This window comes from Pelodiscus sinensis, chromosome Z (genome assembly GCF_052426305.1).
Source record: "Pelodiscus sinensis isolate ZL-2025 chromosome Z, ASM5242630v1, whole genome shotgun sequence".
Lineage (NCBI taxonomy): Eukaryota > Metazoa > Chordata > Testudines > Trionychidae > Pelodiscus > Pelodiscus sinensis.
The window spans coordinates 32,766,025-32,785,609 of record NC_143085.1 but is presented as its reverse complement, the minus strand read 5'-3'; the positions used below and the strand labels follow the sequence as shown (position 1 = coordinate 32,785,609).

Here is a 19,585-nt window from a genome sequence, read left to right as displayed (position 1 = left end):
AACCCAGAAAGACTAGCAAAAAAACCTTAACAATTCTTCAGTTCTATCAGAACTTTGGTATTATCAGATTATAACAAAGCAGGCAATGATCATTGGATCAGAACGGAGGGTTATTTTAGCTTCCTTTTTCCTCCCGCACCCCCATGAAATTGTAACTATTTTAACCATTATTGTTCATGGTTTTGTTTATACATGGGAATTAACTTGCCTGCTTTGTTACTTGGCTTGCTTGCTTCTCAGTAAAGTGCCGGTGCTGGCTGATTCTGTGAAATAGCTCTCCCCCTTCCATCATCTCCATTACAAATAGAAGCCGAGCCCTGTTTAAAAGCATTTCATTTCATTTTGTTAAAAAAAACGGTCAAAATATAACAAAAGTTGCTAATCTAGTAATTCACATATTACAGCTGGTGATGCAAGCCAAAAGAGAGATGGTGTAATTGTTTCATAGTGTTGTTCTGTCTACTTTAGTAGTAATAATTTTGGTTTTTACAGTGTCAAATACAATATCTACTAGTCCCCTGCATAATCTGACTCACTGAATAGTGCATTGTATTATCACACGGGAGACTACACATTAGGCTTGCATGCTTTCCGGATGAAGTGAATGACTTTAGAGATTATTTATGTAGAGCTATAGGAGTTCACAGCAATTTACAAACGGGAAGCGGACAGCCATCTTTACAGCCAGAATATCATATTGTGTCTCCTAGTTTTAATTAGAATTTTATTGCCAATCCTCCTGAGAACAAAAGACGGGGGACAGCAGTCCCATGTTTTATATTAATACCAGCATTTTCCTCTAGGTCAGGAGTGGGCAAAAGAGCCTCCATGAGCTGGATCCAGCCCACCAAGAGGGTTGATCCAGCCCACGGAGGCCCTGCAGCTCCCCCGCCCCCAAGCCAATTAGGGCCTGGGGCAGGGGAGCTCGCAAAGCTTCCTTCCGCCCTGCGAGCAGCACACAGCACTTTAAAGTATCACGCGCTGCTCACAGGGCAGGAAGAGACGTCACGCATTCCCCCGCCCCCAAATCATGATTGGCCTGGGTGCAGGGGGAGCTGTGAGAAGTTTCCTCCGCCCTCCCCCCATCCATCCTGAGAGGAGCGCACAGCACTTCAAAGTGCCATACACTCATGCAAGGCGGGAGCAGGGCAAGGGAAGCTTCACACAGCTCCCCTGCCCCCAAGCCAATCAGGGCCTGGGGAGCGTGTGACATCTCCTCCCCCCTGCAAGCAGCACGTGACACTTTGAACCGCAGGGTGGGTGATAGAGTGGAAGGAGGCTTCTTGAGCTCCCCCTACTCCCAGGCCAATCAGGGCCTGGGACAGGGGAGTGTGTGAAATCTCTTCCCGCCTTCTCAAGGGCATGGATACCTAGTGAGAAGGGGAGGGCAAAGGGGCTCCCCCACTCCCAGACCAATTATGGTCTAGGGGTGTGGAAACCCAGAAGCATTCTGGTCCTGCCCCTTCCAAATTACTGAAGTGGCCTCCAGCCAAAAATTACTGCTCATCTCTGCTCTAAGTCATATAAAGTCATAAACTCACGTTTATGTTTTTGCTGCATCGATTTTAGGCATGGCTACATTTTGACTTCTGCAAGGCCAGAATTACTATTTCTCAAATGCAGTTCAGTATAAAGATTTATGATTAATAACACTGGCATTTCTGAACCAGCTCCTGACCACAAGTGACCAATTATTTACAAAGGGATCTCATTTGTGAGCCTACATGTAAAAGGAAAGTATCAGTGTCAGAGAGGAAAAATGTCTACCCCGTTTTAATGTAGGTTTGACAATTGAAAACTCAAAGAATGCTGACTCTGAAGCTCTTATATGTCAAACATATATTAAAGCAGGACAGAAGCCTATTTTCTCTCAGACAATGTATGCATCCCAAGTTATGGTATTACTCAACAAGATGGTGACTGGAAATAGGCAGCTAAGAAATCAAACTTTAATCAGAAAATGAAATTCAATGTATACAGTATCTGTCCAGGGCACTCCAATTAGAAAATTGGATACAGCTAAATGTGAAGTGTAATATCATGCACTGAAGCCCCAGCTGGGGACTCCTTTCAGGTTCATTATTAATTTAAAAGAAAAAGTCTCCACTATACCTGGGCCTAAACATGGAAAGCAAGCTGTGGGAATCAATCACCCTATGTAATCTTACCTTGGACTGGATTCATGAGGGAACTGCACACTGTTAGCATAAACTCCAATAATTTGAACAATATTTGGATGTGTTGCACACATCATGTGCAGACGTACCTTAAAGAGAAGGTAAGAAACATTACTGTACACAATGTTATGCATCAAGCAGCTCAATTCTTTCCCATATTCCCTAAGATTACAGGAGCCAATAAGTCGAAATGCCTTTTAACTGCTTCAATGTAAAATTATCCACAGGCTAAAATTATATAACCCACTCTATTTCAAAATGATGCCTAAAAGCATTTATATGATCAATCAAGCAAACAATATACTCAAATAAATAAGACAAAAAGGCAATATTATCAGTTCATTTACATGACAAGAATTATTACAGCTTATGGAATCAACACTAATAAACCACTCAAAGGTTTTTAATATTTTCTTTAATAAATGATCTTATTGTAACAATAAGAATATGGCTTGTAGTGACAAAAATGTGGAAGTCCATCAATAAAAGTTGAAACGGTATACTCTGTTTCCTTTTATGGCTAGATGTAATAGGACTCATGGAAAGTCATCTTCTCTTCAAATATTCTGTCATACTGGAAGTTGACAAGTTTCAACTAATTGTAAAGCTCTTAGGGTATGTCTATACTATAGCGTTATTTCACAATAGCTTATTTCGAAAGTTATTTGAAATAGCTATTTTGAAATAATGCGTCTACACACAAAATGCATTTCGCTATTTCGAAATATCGCATCCACACTGAGTGGACATTGATTTGGATTTAAGGCTGGCCGGAACCAGGTCAGGGTTAGGGCAAGAAGTGTCTTTGTGTGGCTGTTGCCTGAGGCTATCTAAGGCCTGTGTTTAAAGGGACTCCCTCCTCCCCTCTCCTCCCCCGGGCAGCCGGTTTTCAGGTGTCCCTGCTTGCTTGCCTGCCTCGCTGAGAGACAGCAAAGCATTTGTGTCTTGGAGTGCTCTGGTTGCCCTCGCTCGACACACCATAGCACTCGGCAACATGGAGCCAGAGCTGCCCCTGGGCACTCTGGTGCTTCTCGTGGACATGTTGCTATCAGCCTGGCTGCATTTGCTGCAGGCTGCCATCTGGGAGGTCCATCAGGGGGCTGTCAGTATCCAGGAGGCCCTGAGGGAGAGTGTCCATCCTGCGGAGCACTCAGAGCCTCCCTGGTCTGCCCCACTGGGGGCTTGTGTCTCATTCCTCCCTCGTGTCCTTCCACTTACCCTCCCTAACTCCTCTTCCTGATGTTAAATAAAATACATTTTCAAAAATATAAACTGTGTTTATTTAACAAAACTGGGGGGTATGAAACTCTGGGGAGACTGGGGAAAGGAGGCAGGAGAGGGGAGGAGAAAGAGTGGGAGAAGGGAGGGGGAAAACTGGAAGGGGGAAGCAAGGGGAACAAGGGGGAGGGAAAGGTCAGGGTCTCGCTGGGCCAACTGTCTCCCAACACAGTGGGTGCGGGGGCCTCGGCATCCCCGGGAGGATGGGGAGGAGAGTGTGGAGGTTGAGGAGAGAGAGGCGGGAATGGGAGAAGGAGTGGGAGGAGGAGCGGCACGAGGCAACATGCTCTGCACCAGGGTCTGCAGATGGGCACAGATAGCGCAACCCTGGGCAAGCAGCTCCTGCCAGAACTCCCAGTCATCCTGCACCCACTGCTCCACGGTGCAGTGCAGGGCTCGCAGGGTCCCCAGCTGTTGGTCTCGGTACCCCTGCAGTGTGCGGGTGGACCTGCTGAGCCCTCGGGTGCAGGAGGATGTCCCAGGCGGGATGGTGCGCCCTGCACGCGCAGCTGGTGCAGCTGTGAAGAAAGAAGAGAAGTGGTCAGTTTTCCCTAGGGACACAGTGGATGATACCCAGCCCTCCTCTGTGAGGTGAGGATGACGGTTCCCTGCACCGTCAGAGCTGCAGTGCTTGCACAGAGGCCATGGTCGGAATGTCCGGCTATCTCTGGGAGCGGGAGCTGCTCCGAGACCGCACCCAGGCCCCTGTGCTGTGTATAGTGTGGGTGAGGTGAGGGAGATGTCCCCTGCCTCTGTGTAGAGAGGGTTTTGAAGGGAGGCATCCTGCTGTGTCCCGCCCCAGGGTCAGGAGCACGTCAGGTCTCTTCGCACATGCATGTGGCTATCAGGCCACGGCCCCTGTGTGGCACTCAGCTGAAGCCACCTGCCCAGGGGTGGCACGGACCATGCTCGCACATGCACAAGTTTCTGCATGATCCGTGGTAAGCAAGGCCCATGCGCGCGGTCCCTGGTCTCCCTCCCCGCCCCCTCCCCCCGCCAGGAAGGGGATAGTGATGGCACTCACATGTTTTGTCCTCCCCGGCTGATCCTGGTGACTCAACTGCTGGGACAGCTTGGGGGTCCTGGTGGCGTGGCACCCTCTATGGTGGCTCCTGCGACTCCTCCTCTGCGCCCTGGTCAGGGCCCTCTGTTCCTGGATCGGAGCCCCTCGGGGTGGCACGGACTGTCCTGCCCTCATTATGCAGTCCAGGGCGTCAAAAGAGGGACAAGTGTCTGCCCCTGTTGGGGAGCTGCCCTGTGTGGTCCTGGCATACGCCTGGTGCAACTCTTTTTAATTTTCAGGCACACCTGCTCCTGGGTGCACATGTGGCCTTTGGTGGTCACGGTGGCAGCTATGCGACCGAACACGGCGGCTTTCCTCTGTCTAGGAGATCATGGACATTGGAGGCCTCCCCGCAAACCTCAATAAGGTCCACGATCTCCACACTAGTCCAGGAGGGCGCACGGCGTCTCTGGCCCCTGGCTGGCTCCTAGGAGCTGGGGGACTGTGTGGTGGACAGCTGGCTGGCACTGGCTGCCCGGCTCATTGTGCGGCCGCTGTGTCAAGGGCAGCGACTGCTGGCAGGCCTGGCTCTGGTACGTGCACTGTGGCCAGAGTCTACCCTTTTAAGGGCTCCAGGGCTGGGGGAGAGGAGAGGAGAGGAGAGGAGTTTTCCTGGTTTGGCCCAGAGTGGCCATCAGGGGAAACCGGGAAGGGCTGGAGGCCCCCTATTTCGAAATAAGCATCTACACAGCACTTATTTCAAATTAGCTATTTCGAATTTGGCATTATTCCTCATAGAATGAGGTTTACCAAATTTGAAATAACCGCTCCGCTATTTTGAATTTATTTCGAAATAGCAGTTTGCCTGTGTAGACGCTATTAAAGTTAATTTGAAATAACAGCTGTTATTTTGAATTAAATTTGATGTGTAGACATACCCTCTGTTTGAAAGATCAAACCAGATCCTTGATGTAGTTTTCACATAGCCTTTTCAGAAAATTTAATGAGAATTTGTTTTGTAGCAGATATGGAACTTGCATAATTTACCTCTCTTTTTTTTCTTTTTAGAGAAGAATGCATTAAAATTGTAAACTATTGCTTGTAACTGAATGTAGATTGATATACTTTTCAATGAGACACCACCAAAAGAAAATTATGCTGAATGTGAGAGAACTCTCTCTCTCTTGCATTGTGGAGAAGCGGGGCTGTAGGGAACAGGCTTGGGGGGGGAGCTGTCTGTCCCACGGCGCCTCAGGCTGCTTTGGAGCGGGCAGTGGCATGGCTGGGCTGGGCCAAGTGTCAGGAAGTAGGGCAGCTTTATTCCGCATGTGGCAGCCACTTCGCAGCCTGCTTCTGTCCGTTCAGTACTGGGCGACTTGCGTCACAGCTGGGATCCACTTGAGAACACAGGGAGGAGAGGCCTCTGTTTCTCTCTCAGTGAGCCAGGGTGGCTCTGCAGGATCGGGCCCTGGGTAGAGTTGCACCATAGCCTGAAACAGTTTGGAGCCTGTAGAGGTGCCTGTGTCCCCCGAGCGTCTTTGGCTGCAGATAGGGGAAGGGAGGTGTCTTGGCCCTCAACCTTCTCCTGCGAATGGGATTCCTAGTCCAGTCCCACAACACACAGGGCACTCCAGGCTCCCTCAGCTCTGTCTGCATCCTCTGCCCCTCATCCACCCTCTCCCAGCTCCGCACCAACAGGGTATTAAACCCCACACTTGGGTTTTGCACCCCCACCTCGCTGGCTTTGTGTGGCACAAGCCAAGGAGTTAACACCCTCCCCGTTTCGCACCACCCCCCTTGGGCTTTTGCCCCCCATCCAGACTCCATGCCACATGGGCCAACGGTTAACCCCCTCCCCCATACGCTGCCAACAGACTCCGTGTGGCTTGAGTCAGGGGGTTAATTCCCCATTGACCCACTGCCCCTGAGGTGTCACAAAGGGGAGGCCCAGCAGCGTTCAGAGCAGCTGCCAATCCCTGGGTGCTGTTACCTTGCTGGTTAGGTTGCCCATTTGTGGGAGGGAGGATAGGTTGTATATGGGGATGGAGGGTGAGGGGGATATAGGAACGGCGGCAGGCGGATGGGCAGCATGTGCGTGCAGTGAGGGAGGGGTTAGGGAAGGCCAGGGAAGGACTGGGTTGTAGGAATGGAGGAAAGAGACGGAGATAGGAATACAAAGTGTGGGGAGAGACTAGGGAGGATTTATGGATGTAGGAATGGAGGCAGGGCTGTGGGGATAGGAATGGAAGGAGGAGGATGGGCCATCTGTGGAGGGAAAGAGGTTAGAGAGGATGAGTGGGTGTAGAAATGGAAGGAGAGGAGTGGGGTGTGGGCCATGGAGCTCCAAGCCCCAGCTCTTCCCGCCACCTCACTCCTCCTCTCCCCAAAGCAGCACGTGCGCTTCCCTGCAAGCCAAATCCAGTGTGGAGCTTCGGGGTCTCCTCCTCTTCCCTCTCCCACAGGAAGCTGGCAATGTAATCTTAGGCTGGAGTGCCTGGCAGGTAGTGGCCTGAGTGCTGATAGGCAGAAGCAGCAGTTCTTTGCTGGGTTCCCAAGCATCGGGGCCCCGGAGAGCAGCGAGGAGCCACTGATGCCATCCCCACTGTCACTAGCTTGGCCCTGCTCTTCTCTGGTGGCCAGAAAGATTGGGGCTGCAAGGGTACGTCTAGACTACATGGCTCCGTTGACAGATCCATGTAGATTTGTTTGTTCGGCAAAGGGAAATGAAGCCGCGATTTAAATAATCGCGGCTTCATCTAAAATTTAAACGGCTGCCCCGCTCTGCCGATCAGCTGTTTGTCGGCAGATCGGGGCAGTCTGGACGCTCCCCTGTCGACAGAAAAGCCCTTTATCCACCTCCCCGGTAAACCTCATCCTACGAGGCATAACGGGGAGGTCGATAAAGGGTTTTCAGGTCGGCATGGGAGCATGCAGACTAGTGCACTGAGCCGACAAACAGCTAATCAGCTGTTTGTCACCTCAGCGTGGCAGCCATTTAAATTTAAATGAAGCCGCGATTATTTAAATCGCAGCTTCATTTCCCTTTGCCGATCAGCCTAATCTACATGGCTCTATCAATGGAGCTATGTAGTTTAGACACACCCCAACTGGGGAGGTGGTTGGGGATGGAGGGGGAAGAGAGGGATTGGGGCAGAGAGGCTGAGAAGCATGTCCAAGAGGCTGGAGCCGGTGCGGCCCTGGCATTACCCTTCCTGGTGGCCAGTACAGGGGCACAAGAGGCAGGGGCTGGCACAGCTCCAGCCCTCCTCAGCAGCCGGGGGGGAGGAGCTGTGCCTGTCTACCCCCAGAGACAGGAGGGTTGGCAAGTGTAGCGACATTTTAACATACAGTGATAAAGTGTTTGCCTGAAACATCACATCTACTTTGATTGAACCAATTTTTTTTTCAAAAGAACATAAAACTGTTCTCAAAATCATAAAAACCTTTAACAGACATCTAAAGATCATGCATTGCACATGGCTTTTCCCATCTTATTGTCAATCACAAATTAAGCTAGAGTGCTCATCTAAGATCTCCTACGCCAAATAGCCCTTAAACCAGTTAGAATGCAACTTGAACAGTTATTACATTAATTATTCTAGGAGCAAGATGTTTGGAACTTAAGTTACCTCTAAACTATTCCTATTATGTTACAAGTAGAGAGTAAGAAGGACACTGTAAATTCATAAAACACCTTTCTGAAATGCACTTGTACATAAACAGCAGATTAGCATGTCTAGCAAGACCAGTATATGGTACCCAGTAGAAACCAAACACAGGGACCTCAGAGGGTCAAAAGCAAAGAGCTTTTTTGCAAGTGGTATTTCAAAAACCACTTTTTTTGATATCTTAATGGATTTTGCCAATGGCTGACAGACATTGTACCTCAGCTAACTCTTTTTAATATAAATGGAATAATTTGCAAAAGGGGAGAGATGTTGTACATTTCAATAATTACACAGGTTTTTAAAAAATGGACTATACCTCATTTCTAGCTTTTGGACGATCAAGAAGAATTTTCAGTGCAAATCGTTCTTGAGTAGATTTTTTCACGCAGACTCTAGTATCATAGCAACAAAATCATTCAATCAGCAGGATTGTGAAAAAGATATTTTAATTAACTTATTTATTTATAATTACTGGTATTAATCCATTAAATTGGAGCTAAGATTAAAGTAGGCTATTTGTAATATGCAATTTCTAATTCTTGTTTAGAAACTAGACTAAAAAGCCTCAAAGGAATGACAAGCCATTATCAAATTCCACAACAATCACAAGACATACTCAAAATATGGACATTTTACAGAGAACATATACTCTCAACAATACACAGTGTATCTTGCTTCAAGAGAAGGCAAGGACTGAAACTTGTCAATAGCTATGTAGATTACAAGTACAGGTTGGGCCTCCATAGTCCGACACCCTTGAGACCTGAGCGGTCCTGGATCCAGGAGTTTGCCAGACCAGGGGAGGACAATACTCCCTTGCTGGCTGCTGCTCTGTTCCTGGCCTCCTCTCCATGGGGCTCCCCACCCTGTTGTTGGGGGTTCCCTTGCCAGACCAGACTGCTCCCACCAACCCCACTCCCTCTGGGGGTACCCCAGGGTCCTCCGGCCCTCACTGTTTGGTGGGTTCCTGGTATTCCCTAGCCAGGGCCATCTGCTGCTATCGAGGTATCCTGGCCAACGCTGGGACTCCCCAGCCATCATTAGGCCCTGCTGCCCATTGCAGGGTTCCTGAGCTGGGGCTGAACAGCCACTTCAGCCCCACAGATGCTGAGATGTCATTGAGTTCCCCAGCTTGAGCCGCCTTGCCGCTGCCAGCCTCACTGACACCAGGGATTCCCCAGTGGGACCCAGGACTCCCCAGCCCCTGGTTCTCCTGGCTGACTCCTGCTCCCAGCCTCCAGAGCTCTTTGGTCCAGCAACATCCATGGCCATGCCGGACCATGAGTGTTGCTGGACCAGAGAGTCCTAAATTTGGGAGGTTCATCCCGTACAATATATTGTATGTTAATTATTAGGTCAGTAGTTTTTTTATTAAAAGTTCAGTGACAAACACCTGGAATGCAGGGTCGAATCAGCAATAATACATACAATGTTTCCAATGCAAAGCCATTGTTCTGATAAGTCACTGGCCATACTGAAACAAATTATTTGTGCAATGTATATAAATATTAATTATTAGACTGCTTCAGAGGAAAAGATCTTGGGCCTAATTGGCAGCCATCAAATATAAACAAATAAAGAACAAAGGGACATTTCAAATTAGATGGGACACAGTGATAGAAAATCTAAGAAATTATCCTTCCTGGATAGGGAAATAGATGAGATGGTCCAACACAGTTTTTCCCTCTCAACCTCCCAGTGATGGAAGCAGTGGAATTTGTTTTCCAGGATTGTGATGGGGTATATTCTCCACATTTACATTAAAAGCATTAACGGGAGCTAGCAAAGCTCAATTAAGAAACCTGGCTGCACCTTCATCAGTGCAACAAGATGAAGCCCAACTGGGGGAGGAGCTGGGTGGTTAGGCCAAGTCTACATTAGATGTGTACATTAGATGCGGCTCGAGGCACACAACTCCAGATACGTAAAATACGGGGCTTACTTGAACCCAATCTTGGCACTGTCTTCACAGTGGGAGGCCAACAGGAGTAAATGCTCCCATTGTCTTCCCTTACTCCTCATGACTGTGAGGAGTACCAGCATTGACTGGAGCTGCCCTCAGCATTCAATTTAGCAGGTCTTAACTAGACCCACTAAATCACGTGACAGGAGATCGATCTCTGGTGCAGCAAATGGAGACATGGCCTCAGTATTGGAGGAAGCCCAGCAAGTAAAAGGGATACAGCAATAGGAGTCCCTCTTTTTAGTCCATCTTTGGTTGTTAGAGTGAAGAATTACCTAAAGAGTGGCAAAGGGAACCCTAGGGGAAGAGGCCTGAGAGAAACCACAGTAAAGAGAATTCTAGGAAGGATCAAGAGTCAAAGGGAACAAGCCTTGGTAACTCACCATGAAGTCTCTGAACTGGAGTCTAGAGAAAGGTTCCCTATACTAACACAATGCAGGGAGGACTGTAGCATTAGGAGTTAGATTTTCAGCTAAAAGAATCTAGTATGGCTCCCTCCTCTATAGGGGCAAAGAGTTATGCCCAAGTTGAATTTATTACGCTGTAGGGGTCGGGGACTAAATGTAACTTTACTAGAGGACTGAGCCACAAGAAGCAAGTGGACAAGTATGACTATCAGCAGGGGACATTAGAGGAGACCCATCCCTGAAGGGGCACTCCAGTGGTGAGTCGTCATAAGTTTTTCGCAGGCAGGGACCAGTTCTTGCATGTCAGTGGTGAGAATATTAATGATTCAGGCAGTTCTGATAACAGACACTGGACTAGTTGCATTGGCTTCATATAACATGAAAAACGAGCTGGTAAAATTAGCTAAAAGACAAGTAGTCCTGAATAACCAACTGGCAATATCCTAGAGGGGTATGGCGCTGGCTGAACGATGTTTTAGAAAGAGAAAGAGAAGCTGGAACAGAATTTTTCTAAGACCATCTTTCCCAAGCACATAACTTATTCCTAGATTATTTTAGAAACAGAAAGGTGAACAATGGGGCAAAATAGGAGTGATAAGATGAAATGTGTTTACTTTTATTTCAAACATCCCCAATAGTAGCAGAGTACCCAAATCACATATACACTCCATGTACATGGCACCTTACATCAGAGTCAAGAACTTGTTATAATCACAAATTTCTCCTACTTCCTTATAACTGAGAGAAACTTCTTGAGTTACCCATCTTTCTATTATTAACATACTTAAAATATATACTCACTACTTTGCTGCTCTAACAGGATAATTTGGCATACACAAATCAGCATGTGTACTCTCTTACCTAACCGGACCACTGATTCCAGCTCCCAGCTTCTGAGTCCAGTTAATATTATACTCCTCTAAAATGGAGGTTTCCTATTCAAAAAGGAAAAAAAACAATAACTAGACATTTCTGAAAAGCACATTTCTACAGATCTGATCCAAAAGACAACAGATCAATTGAAAAATCTCCATTTATTTCATTTTACAAAGGAACGTCACACACCCTTTCAAATATTAGCATAACAACATGGTGTTATAATAAAATATTTTTGTGTTACTGTGGCAGTTTGCTAGTGGGACCAGTTTTAGCAATCTGAATGAGATAACCATCAACTGATACAAGGGACTTGGGGAATAATAGTACACAAGACTATCTTGCTCATGAGTTCTGCCTCACTGCTATTCCCCCCCCCCAAAAAGTAAGCTATGAATGAATAATAACTTTTGTAATTTGAATTTACTTTTTGGACCTGTGCACATTAGCATCTTGCTAAAGAACTAAGGTTTCCAGCCTTTGGATGCTTACACTACAAATTAAACAGTGGAGCCAATACATAAACTCCAGTTCCAAAGACAAGACCAAACACCACTACGTTCCTGAGGCATATCAATCATGCTTAAACATGTTCCTCGACATGACATTTGTTGTGTATGTGGGGAGGCCTTAGTGTAGATAGAGTGTTGGCTAAAACTTCTACCAGTGGCTGAGGGAAGAGAGCCGTGGCTGTCAAGGACAGCGGGAAGGGGAAAGAGCTGGGGCTAGTGTAGCCTCAGTTCTGCCCAGCAGCCAGGAGGCGGAATAGCTGGGGCTGACAAGGGCTGCTATGACTCAGTCTGGTGCCCTCCCAGTGGCCGGGGGGAATGCCGGGCTGCTTACCCCCAGAGAGAGTGGGGTTGGTGAATGTAGAAAGCAGGGGGCACAGCCTCCTACTACAAAGATAAAATAATTCCCAGAGTAAAGGGGAAGATGTGAATTTACAATTATATTGTAAGCTGCTTAGGACAGGGAGCTTCTCTCTCCATATAATCTGTGGAGTACTTAGTAAAGTGGGATGCTAATAATTAAATAAGTGGCATGAACAAAAGTACAAAGGCAACATTCAAATGTCCCAGTTATAACCAGTAAGAGAAATGGGAGAAAATTAGAGTAGGTGTCTTCCACATGGTTTACTGTTTTCATGTAATAATGCTGACAAAGTGTAGTTCTCTTACCAATTTATCAGTTGCAATGATTTTAGAAAGGTATATATTAAGGAACAGATTTATCCCATTGTTTTATTCTGTGAGCAATTATTTGTATAATGAGTGCAGGTGGTTAAAAATGCATTTTACTTCTAGAAAGACAAAGCATAGATAGGGTTTCTTTAAATAAAGACTTACACGTCACTATGACTCCTCTGCACATTCCCTGGCAAATAATAACATTCACCATGTCTATAAACCCTGTCCAAATAATAACCCAGAATTTCCTTGATGCAAGGAGGAATTAAAAACCCTGCCTCAAAGGAGCCCAGCAAGACAACTATTTCTTTTTGCCTTACATAGGACAAAGAGACCTGGAAAGGAGAAAGGTGCAGTCTAAAGCAATGAGCTTATATAAATGCTATCTTAAAGCTTCTGAAAAGAACCTACAGATTTTCTAGAGCAGTGGTCACCAACCAGTTGATCAGGAACTACTGGTAGATCTTGGAGCCTTTGACCGGTGATCTTGATGGGTTTGGCCAAGAGGCTATCAAGTGCCTACACTTCAGCTGCCCCTTACCCCCACTGCTGCACATTTCTTGCCCTTTACTTGGAGCTGCCCCTCCCCCTGGGAGTCTCCTGCTTTCTGTGCAGGGCAGGGGAGGGAAAAGAGGGGTGCTGATGTTAAGGTGCCCCCTCTCCCATTCTGTATCCTTTCTCCATGGAGCAGAGAGGGGGCACAACAGGACTAGGGAGGGAGTTTGCTGGCTGCTTTAGGGAGTGGTTCAGGGCCAGGGCACGGGTGAGCCTGCCTTAGCCCCACTGCACCACCATCCAGGAACCACCAGCAGTGCCCAAATGGAGCCCACATCCCAAACTCCCACCCCAGTCATGAACCCCCTCCTGTACCCCAAGCCCTTATCCTAGCTCTGAGCACCCCTGCATCCAAACAACCTCCCAAAGCCTGAACCTAGAACCCCCTCCTACATCCAACTGCCCGCCCCAAGAGCAGCTCAAAGCCCCTCTCACACTCCAGATCCCTTAATCCAAGACCAGAGCCTGCGCCCCAATCCTCTGTCGCAGGCTGATGACAGTGAGTGAGGATGGAGGGAGCAGGGGCAGGGCCTTGGAGAAGGGGTAGGAAGGAAGCGGGGCAAGGGTATTTATATATGAGGTAGATCTTGGATTGCACTTAAATTCAAAAAGTGATCTCATGCTTAAAAAGGCTGGAGACCACTGCTCTAGAGGAACTGAGATGGCACATCTAGATAGCTGCCTTTTCTATCTATATCTCCAGCTGGTGAAGCCTGGTAATGTGGAGTAACAGTGTAGCGAAACTGAACTTGTAAAGTGACTGCCAGGTCAGCAGGAACTAATTTGCAGATGCTCAGAATAAAAGTGCTTCTGCTGCTAGTGAAGAGATTTTAAAGGTTCTACGTTGTATCTTAAAATCCCTCCAAACATTCATACCAGTTTTGCAAAGAGGCTGAATGTAGCAGTATTCTGAGATTAAATGTTCTCCCCTATATCTGTGGGATTGTTTTGCCTTTGACTGTTTTGAGTTTAAGGATGAACTAAGTCTGCTTCCTGGAATTCACTTGCATTGCAATATATTTCCCCAATTTCCCTCCCCCGTCTGTTACTGTTTCTCTGTGGCCAAGAGTTCCATTCAGTAAGAGAGGGCATCTAAAAATAATGGTATAGGCACCCTTCCCCAAACACTATATACTAACTCCATCAGAGGCAGCAGCATGAGGCAACAAGCAGCTGATCTGTAAGGGGAGCTGGTTTTTAAACTGGCTCCCCTCATGGACCAGCTCTCAGCTGACACCCCATGCTACTGTCTTTGATACAGAGGCAGCAGTGAAGAGTGGAGGTTGACTCCTTGCGAGTGGGGCCATGTCACTCCCAGGGATTACAGAACAGTTGAGTAACTGATAAGAATACATGAGGTTAATTGACTATTCAATTAACCAATATTTAACATTCCTAATGGCAAGTGAATGGCAGAACCCCTTTGAGTCATCTTCACCAAGCAGTTCTTAAGCACAAATGAGGACATGTAGCAACTATTTATGGGAAATTCTACATGCTCCCAAGTTCATTTTCCCCAATACTTTGCACATAGACCCAGTGAACAATTACAGAGGAGGGTTTTTTTGGTTTTTTAATAATCACTCTTATTCAACATCAAAAATTAACATTTTATTTGGAGTAATGCCTGTTCTTCGAAACTTGAGTGGATTTACATTGCTCTAATGTACTTTCCAACTTCTGCCAGTTTATGCTGGCACAGCAATACCCTTCCACATTTCGTCACAGAACTTGAAACAATGGGAATGAAATCAAACTTTAATAATCATGTTTGATAAATGAGAAGTTCAACCTCATGCTTTTAATTAAAATTGAATTATATTGTGAATTTATATTGTGTCTTTCACCCCCAAAGGCCCTCACAGTATCCACTCCTACCTAGCTACCCTGAAAAAAAGCAGCCAAGTATATGGCTGGCAGACACCACAGAATGCATTGAAGGGTTGTGGATTTTTAAACAAAGGACATCCAGGCATGCACTTACTCTTACAAACTGTGCCATAGGATTATAATTATGCAAATCAGACAGATGGACAACTACTGCACTATACTCAGCTTATTAACTCAAGGAATGAGGTATCTTGTTGGTATTTGCCTGTACTGTTTCAGAAGCATATAGATATTTCCAACCTGATGCTCAGACTAAATGGCCATGCTAGAATTTGATAAAAAGCAAGATCCAGCAACACATTTTCAAATAAATCCAGACTCCAATGTTACAAAGTTATACAACTCTTAAATGGCTCACATTGTGTGTGCCATCTAAGAAACCACACAAGTCTTAAAAGGATGGTGGAAGGTTAATGAGACGACATTCAAAATGCTTCCCCCTTCTCCAGGTACTACTTATATTTAATTCTGGTGCCTTTTTGTAATTTGTCTATTTCCTCTTTGTGGCTTCATTAGCAAAAGTAGTACTTTTATAAGATTATGAAGTACTAGGCTAATAACAGAATCCCTTCCTGAGTCATTAGGAATTTATGAAGGAAATCAAACTTACAGCCAGTCATTTGAAGAAGTGAGCTGTGCCCATGAAAGCTCATGACACCCATCTACATGTTTTGTTAGTCTTTAAAGTGCTACCAGACTATTTGTTGTTTTTTAAACTTCTAATTGACAGTAGTGAACTTTTGGAGCGAGACAGAAAAGTTACAGAAATCCTCCACTACATATTTACTCTTATTTTGTCTCACTGAGTTTCACTATTTTCTCAGGAAGATTCAGTAGAAAGTATTAAGTTCTTATAATAATTCTTGCTGTATAACTCTTAGGCTGTTCTGTGCCCTCTCCCAAAAGCAAATATGCCTCATACCAAGTTCATTTTCATAAGGGGAGCAGCATTTTCTTTTAAAGTGGACAGATTTCCTGCATTTCAATTTGAGTAGTAAGTCTACAAAACCATATGAGTAGGTTTTGTCTACTACAAGACAAAATACTTTAGAGACTTGCTCCTGCAATCTGTGGGACACAGATACAAGTTTTTATACTGATAGCAGTACCAGAGTGCCTACATATTTATTACCCCAACAACACTCAAACCAATAATCAGACAGTAACCATAACACGTAGTTATTCTGCCAGCTGGTTAAATTTCCATTGCCAAGTTTAACAGCTCTATAATTAAAGTAACTAATATTTAAATATTTTAGCTCTTTATTCCCAGCATCAAAGGACACAGATGGCTGAAGTTTGTTTTCAGAGAGACAGCATGTGTAAAAGAATATGCTGATGAAAGGAATAAGGAGGAGAAATAAGACTTGAAATAGAGTGCTGATTTCTCAACTGCAAGACGTCGGAGTAAAACAGTATCAGATAGATTCCCCAAAATATTAATCAAAATAGATTTATGTTCCCTGCCGAGGCTGCACCCAGTATTGTGGGCGACTCCCCTTTCCACCTCCACCCCGCCATCCCAAGAGATTTTGGACATGGAATCCAAGGCCCCAAGGCGCGAGCTGTTTTAGGGGATGCGGTCCCCGAGCAGAAAGGCGGCGGGGGCGGGAGGGATGATGGAAAAGGGCTTTTCTAAAGGCAGGGAAGGGGTCGGGATCCCCGAGCTCCGGCGCCTCTTTCCTACCTTAATCATTTTATCCATGTCGTGATCCTCCGACATCCTCCCCCACAGGGCCCCGGGCGGAGCGTGGAGAGGGAGCGGGGAATCCCGCCTGCCGCTCCCCAGGACGACGGGGGGGCAGGGCAGGGTCCCGGGGCCGTTGTCTGGTGGGGGAGCTCGGAGGACACGGGAAGGGGAGGGGGGGGTCGGTGACGGGGGAACCAGAGGGACGCGGAGCAGCCGGATGCGGGGAGGGGAAGCCGGGCCGCGCCCGCACTAGGCAACGGGCAGCCCCCGGGGAGCCTTTGTGCCGCTGCGCCGCCTCATCCCCGCTCGGCCGAGTCGGGGGCTCGGGGAAGGGGGCGCTGGGAGGAGCCCGCGAGGCGTGTCCGGGGAGGGCCAGAGGCCGCCGCTTAACCCGGTAATCGCCGCAGCCGACACTCCGCTACCGCCAGCGCCGCCTGGGAGCCAGACATTGCCGGGGCCCTGGAGCGGGGCAGCCCCGCCAGGCTGCGCAGCGCACAGAATCACTCAGAGCGCGACCCGCGCCATCGCAGCTCGGGGACCCGCGGCCACCGCTAGCTCCCCACAACACTGGGGGAGTTTTTGAAGCCGCCTCCGCGGCGATTATATAATCAACAGGCGCCCGCATTCCCCGTCTAAGAAGGCGACAGCCACCACCAAGGCCCCCGTTAGAGGGCCTTCCATGAGGTACGGCGCTTTTTGATGACGTAGAGGAAAGGAACGGATTGCAGAAGGTGAAGAGGCGTGGCGGAATCAGAAAGCAAACCAACCTCGTGTAGCTCCGCCCTCGAGCCATCTCGGCTCCGCCCTCTGCGCGACAGTATTCTGAAAGAGGTTGCACCCGCGAGACGGGTGGCGCGAGGGCAAGTTCTCCCCCCCCCGAGATCTCGCGGGATTTCAGCCCTATAAATATGTAATGCCCGCGGGTACCGTCGGCGGCCATTTTATGCTGGGTGAGCGGAGGTGTCTTTGTAAGGCTGGGTGTGGGGTAGCGGCGAGGCCAAGGGGCCGAATTCCTTAGGCCTCACCCAGCCGGCGGGGCAGAGGCGCCCTGAGCTTGGGCCGCTGCCTTGTTCAGTGACGAGCGCGCGGAGGCAGGGCGGCTTGGCGCGCCGAAGGGCTCAGGGCCCGGCTCTGCCCCCGTCGCCCGGTCCGAGCCCGGCGGAGAGGCCGGGGCAGGCTTAGCGGGTGTCCTGGCGGTTCCCGGCCCAGACTCGCCCGTTACCCGGGCAACGGTTTTTCTGCTGCGCCGGCGCTCGGTGCTGGCCCCGGGGTGAGCATTGAGCGCGTTAGCCTGGGCGCGCTGTTTACGGCCCGTCAGATCTGGCCCACGGTCGCTGCCTGCCCCGCCGCACGCCGCTCAAACACAGGTGCAAGGTGGTTTGGATTTATAAACTGAGCTCGGAGGAGCTGCTCCTGCTAACCCAGCGCAATCCCTTCGCCCAGCTTCTGGCCAGAAACTGGCAAATGGGAGGTGCTTCTTTCAATAACAGGTAACCAGGGAGCATAAGGGGCTCAGTAATAGTGCACATGGTTGCAGCCTGCAGGGCTGGGCAAATAGGCTGATTCAGGAACAGGCTGCTGGCTAGTAAGCTTACTGGCTGTAACCTGCATCTGGCAGTGGAGCCCCAACCCTCTTCCCTCCTACTCTACATCTCTCAATCTTTTGTCTTCTGCCTGTACTCATCAACCTTCCCAGACCACAGTCCCCTTCTGCCCCAGCTCTTGGAGCTGGGGAGCCAACACCCTCTTTAGCATGTAAATATGTAACTGCTGACTTTTTTTTCAGTGGTTACACATTGACTTGGATAAGCACATTGGCATCCCTAGACAGCTGCATCTCAAGCTGCTGTTGCACCTACTTGCAAGGCCTAGTGGATCACAAAGCAGCATGCACTAAGGGCTATTCGAACAAGCAGGCTGTGTCTACGCAAAAATGTTACCTGTCTACACTGGCGGGAAATTCTTGCACATGAATACTGATTTTCTGTGAAATCAGTGCTTCTTGCACAAGAACTATGATGCTCCTGCTCAGGAATAAGCCCTCTTGTGCAACTGTTGTTGGGCAAGAGGTTAGTGTAGACAGGCAACATGAGTTTCTTGTGCAAGAAAGCCTGATGGCTAAAATGGCCATCAGAGCTTTCTTGTGAAGAGCGTCTACACTGGCATAGATGTTTGTGCAAAAGCACATGCCAGTGTAGATGCTCTTGCGCAAATACTTTAATGCAAAAACTCTTGCGTTCTGCAGATCTGATCTGAAAGACAATAGATCAATGGAAAAATCTCCATTTATTTCATTTTACAAAGGAATGTCACACACCCTTACAAATATTAGCATAACATATGGTGTTATAATAAAATATTTTTGTATTGCTGTGGCAGTTTGCTAGTGGGACCAGTTTTAGCAATCAATGAGATAACCAACTGATAAAAGGGACTTGGGGAATAGTACAAAAGGGACTTGGGGAATAATAGTACACAAGACTATCTTGCTCATGAGTTCTGCCTCACTGCTACTCTCCCCCTCCCCCCCAAAAAAGTAAGTTATGAATGAATAACAAGTTTTGTAATTTGAATTTACTTTTTGGTCCTGTACACATTAGTATCTTGCTAAAGAACTAAGGTTTCCAGCCTTTGGATGCTTACACTACGCAAAAGCACATGCCAGTGTAGACGCTCTTGCGCAAATACTTTTAACGCAAAAACTCTTGCGTTAAATATTTGCACAAAATCTTGCCAAAGTAGACATAGCCGTAGTGTCTAGCTTTAACATGGCCTCACCATCCACAATCATCAGTACAGTTGGCATCCAGCTAGTTTCAGGGAAAAGGAAAAATAACAGTGTAGAGCATAATATTTTGTGAATAATTGTAGTTAACCGCCCATGGGGTTAC

At 47.6% G+C, this 19,585-nt stretch overlaps 1 protein-coding gene across 2 annotated transcripts in view; it reads right to left on the bottom strand.

The window, feature by feature from the left end:
• Positions 1–17,443, bottom strand: part of MAPKAPK5 (MAPK activated protein kinase 5) — a 42,855-nt gene extending 25,412 nt beyond the window's left edge. The window contains exons 1-5 of one of the 2 annotated variants that reach the window (XM_075898739.2): positions 16,692–17,443; positions 11,358–11,431; positions 8,443–8,518; positions 2,169–2,266; positions 209–317 (exon numbers count right to left, since the gene is read on the bottom strand). In XM_075898739.2, coding sequence (XP_075754854.1) covers positions 209–317; positions 2,169–2,266; positions 8,443–8,518; positions 11,358–11,431; positions 16,692–16,727 — 393 coding nt within the window. In that variant the 5' untranslated portion in view covers positions 16,728–17,443. The remainder of the gene's footprint in view (positions 1–208; positions 318–2,168; positions 2,267–8,442; positions 8,519–11,357; positions 11,432–16,691) is intronic. The other variant, XM_075898740.2, reaches the window with a different exon arrangement.
• Between the last annotated feature and the right edge of the window lie 2,142 nt (positions 17,444–19,585).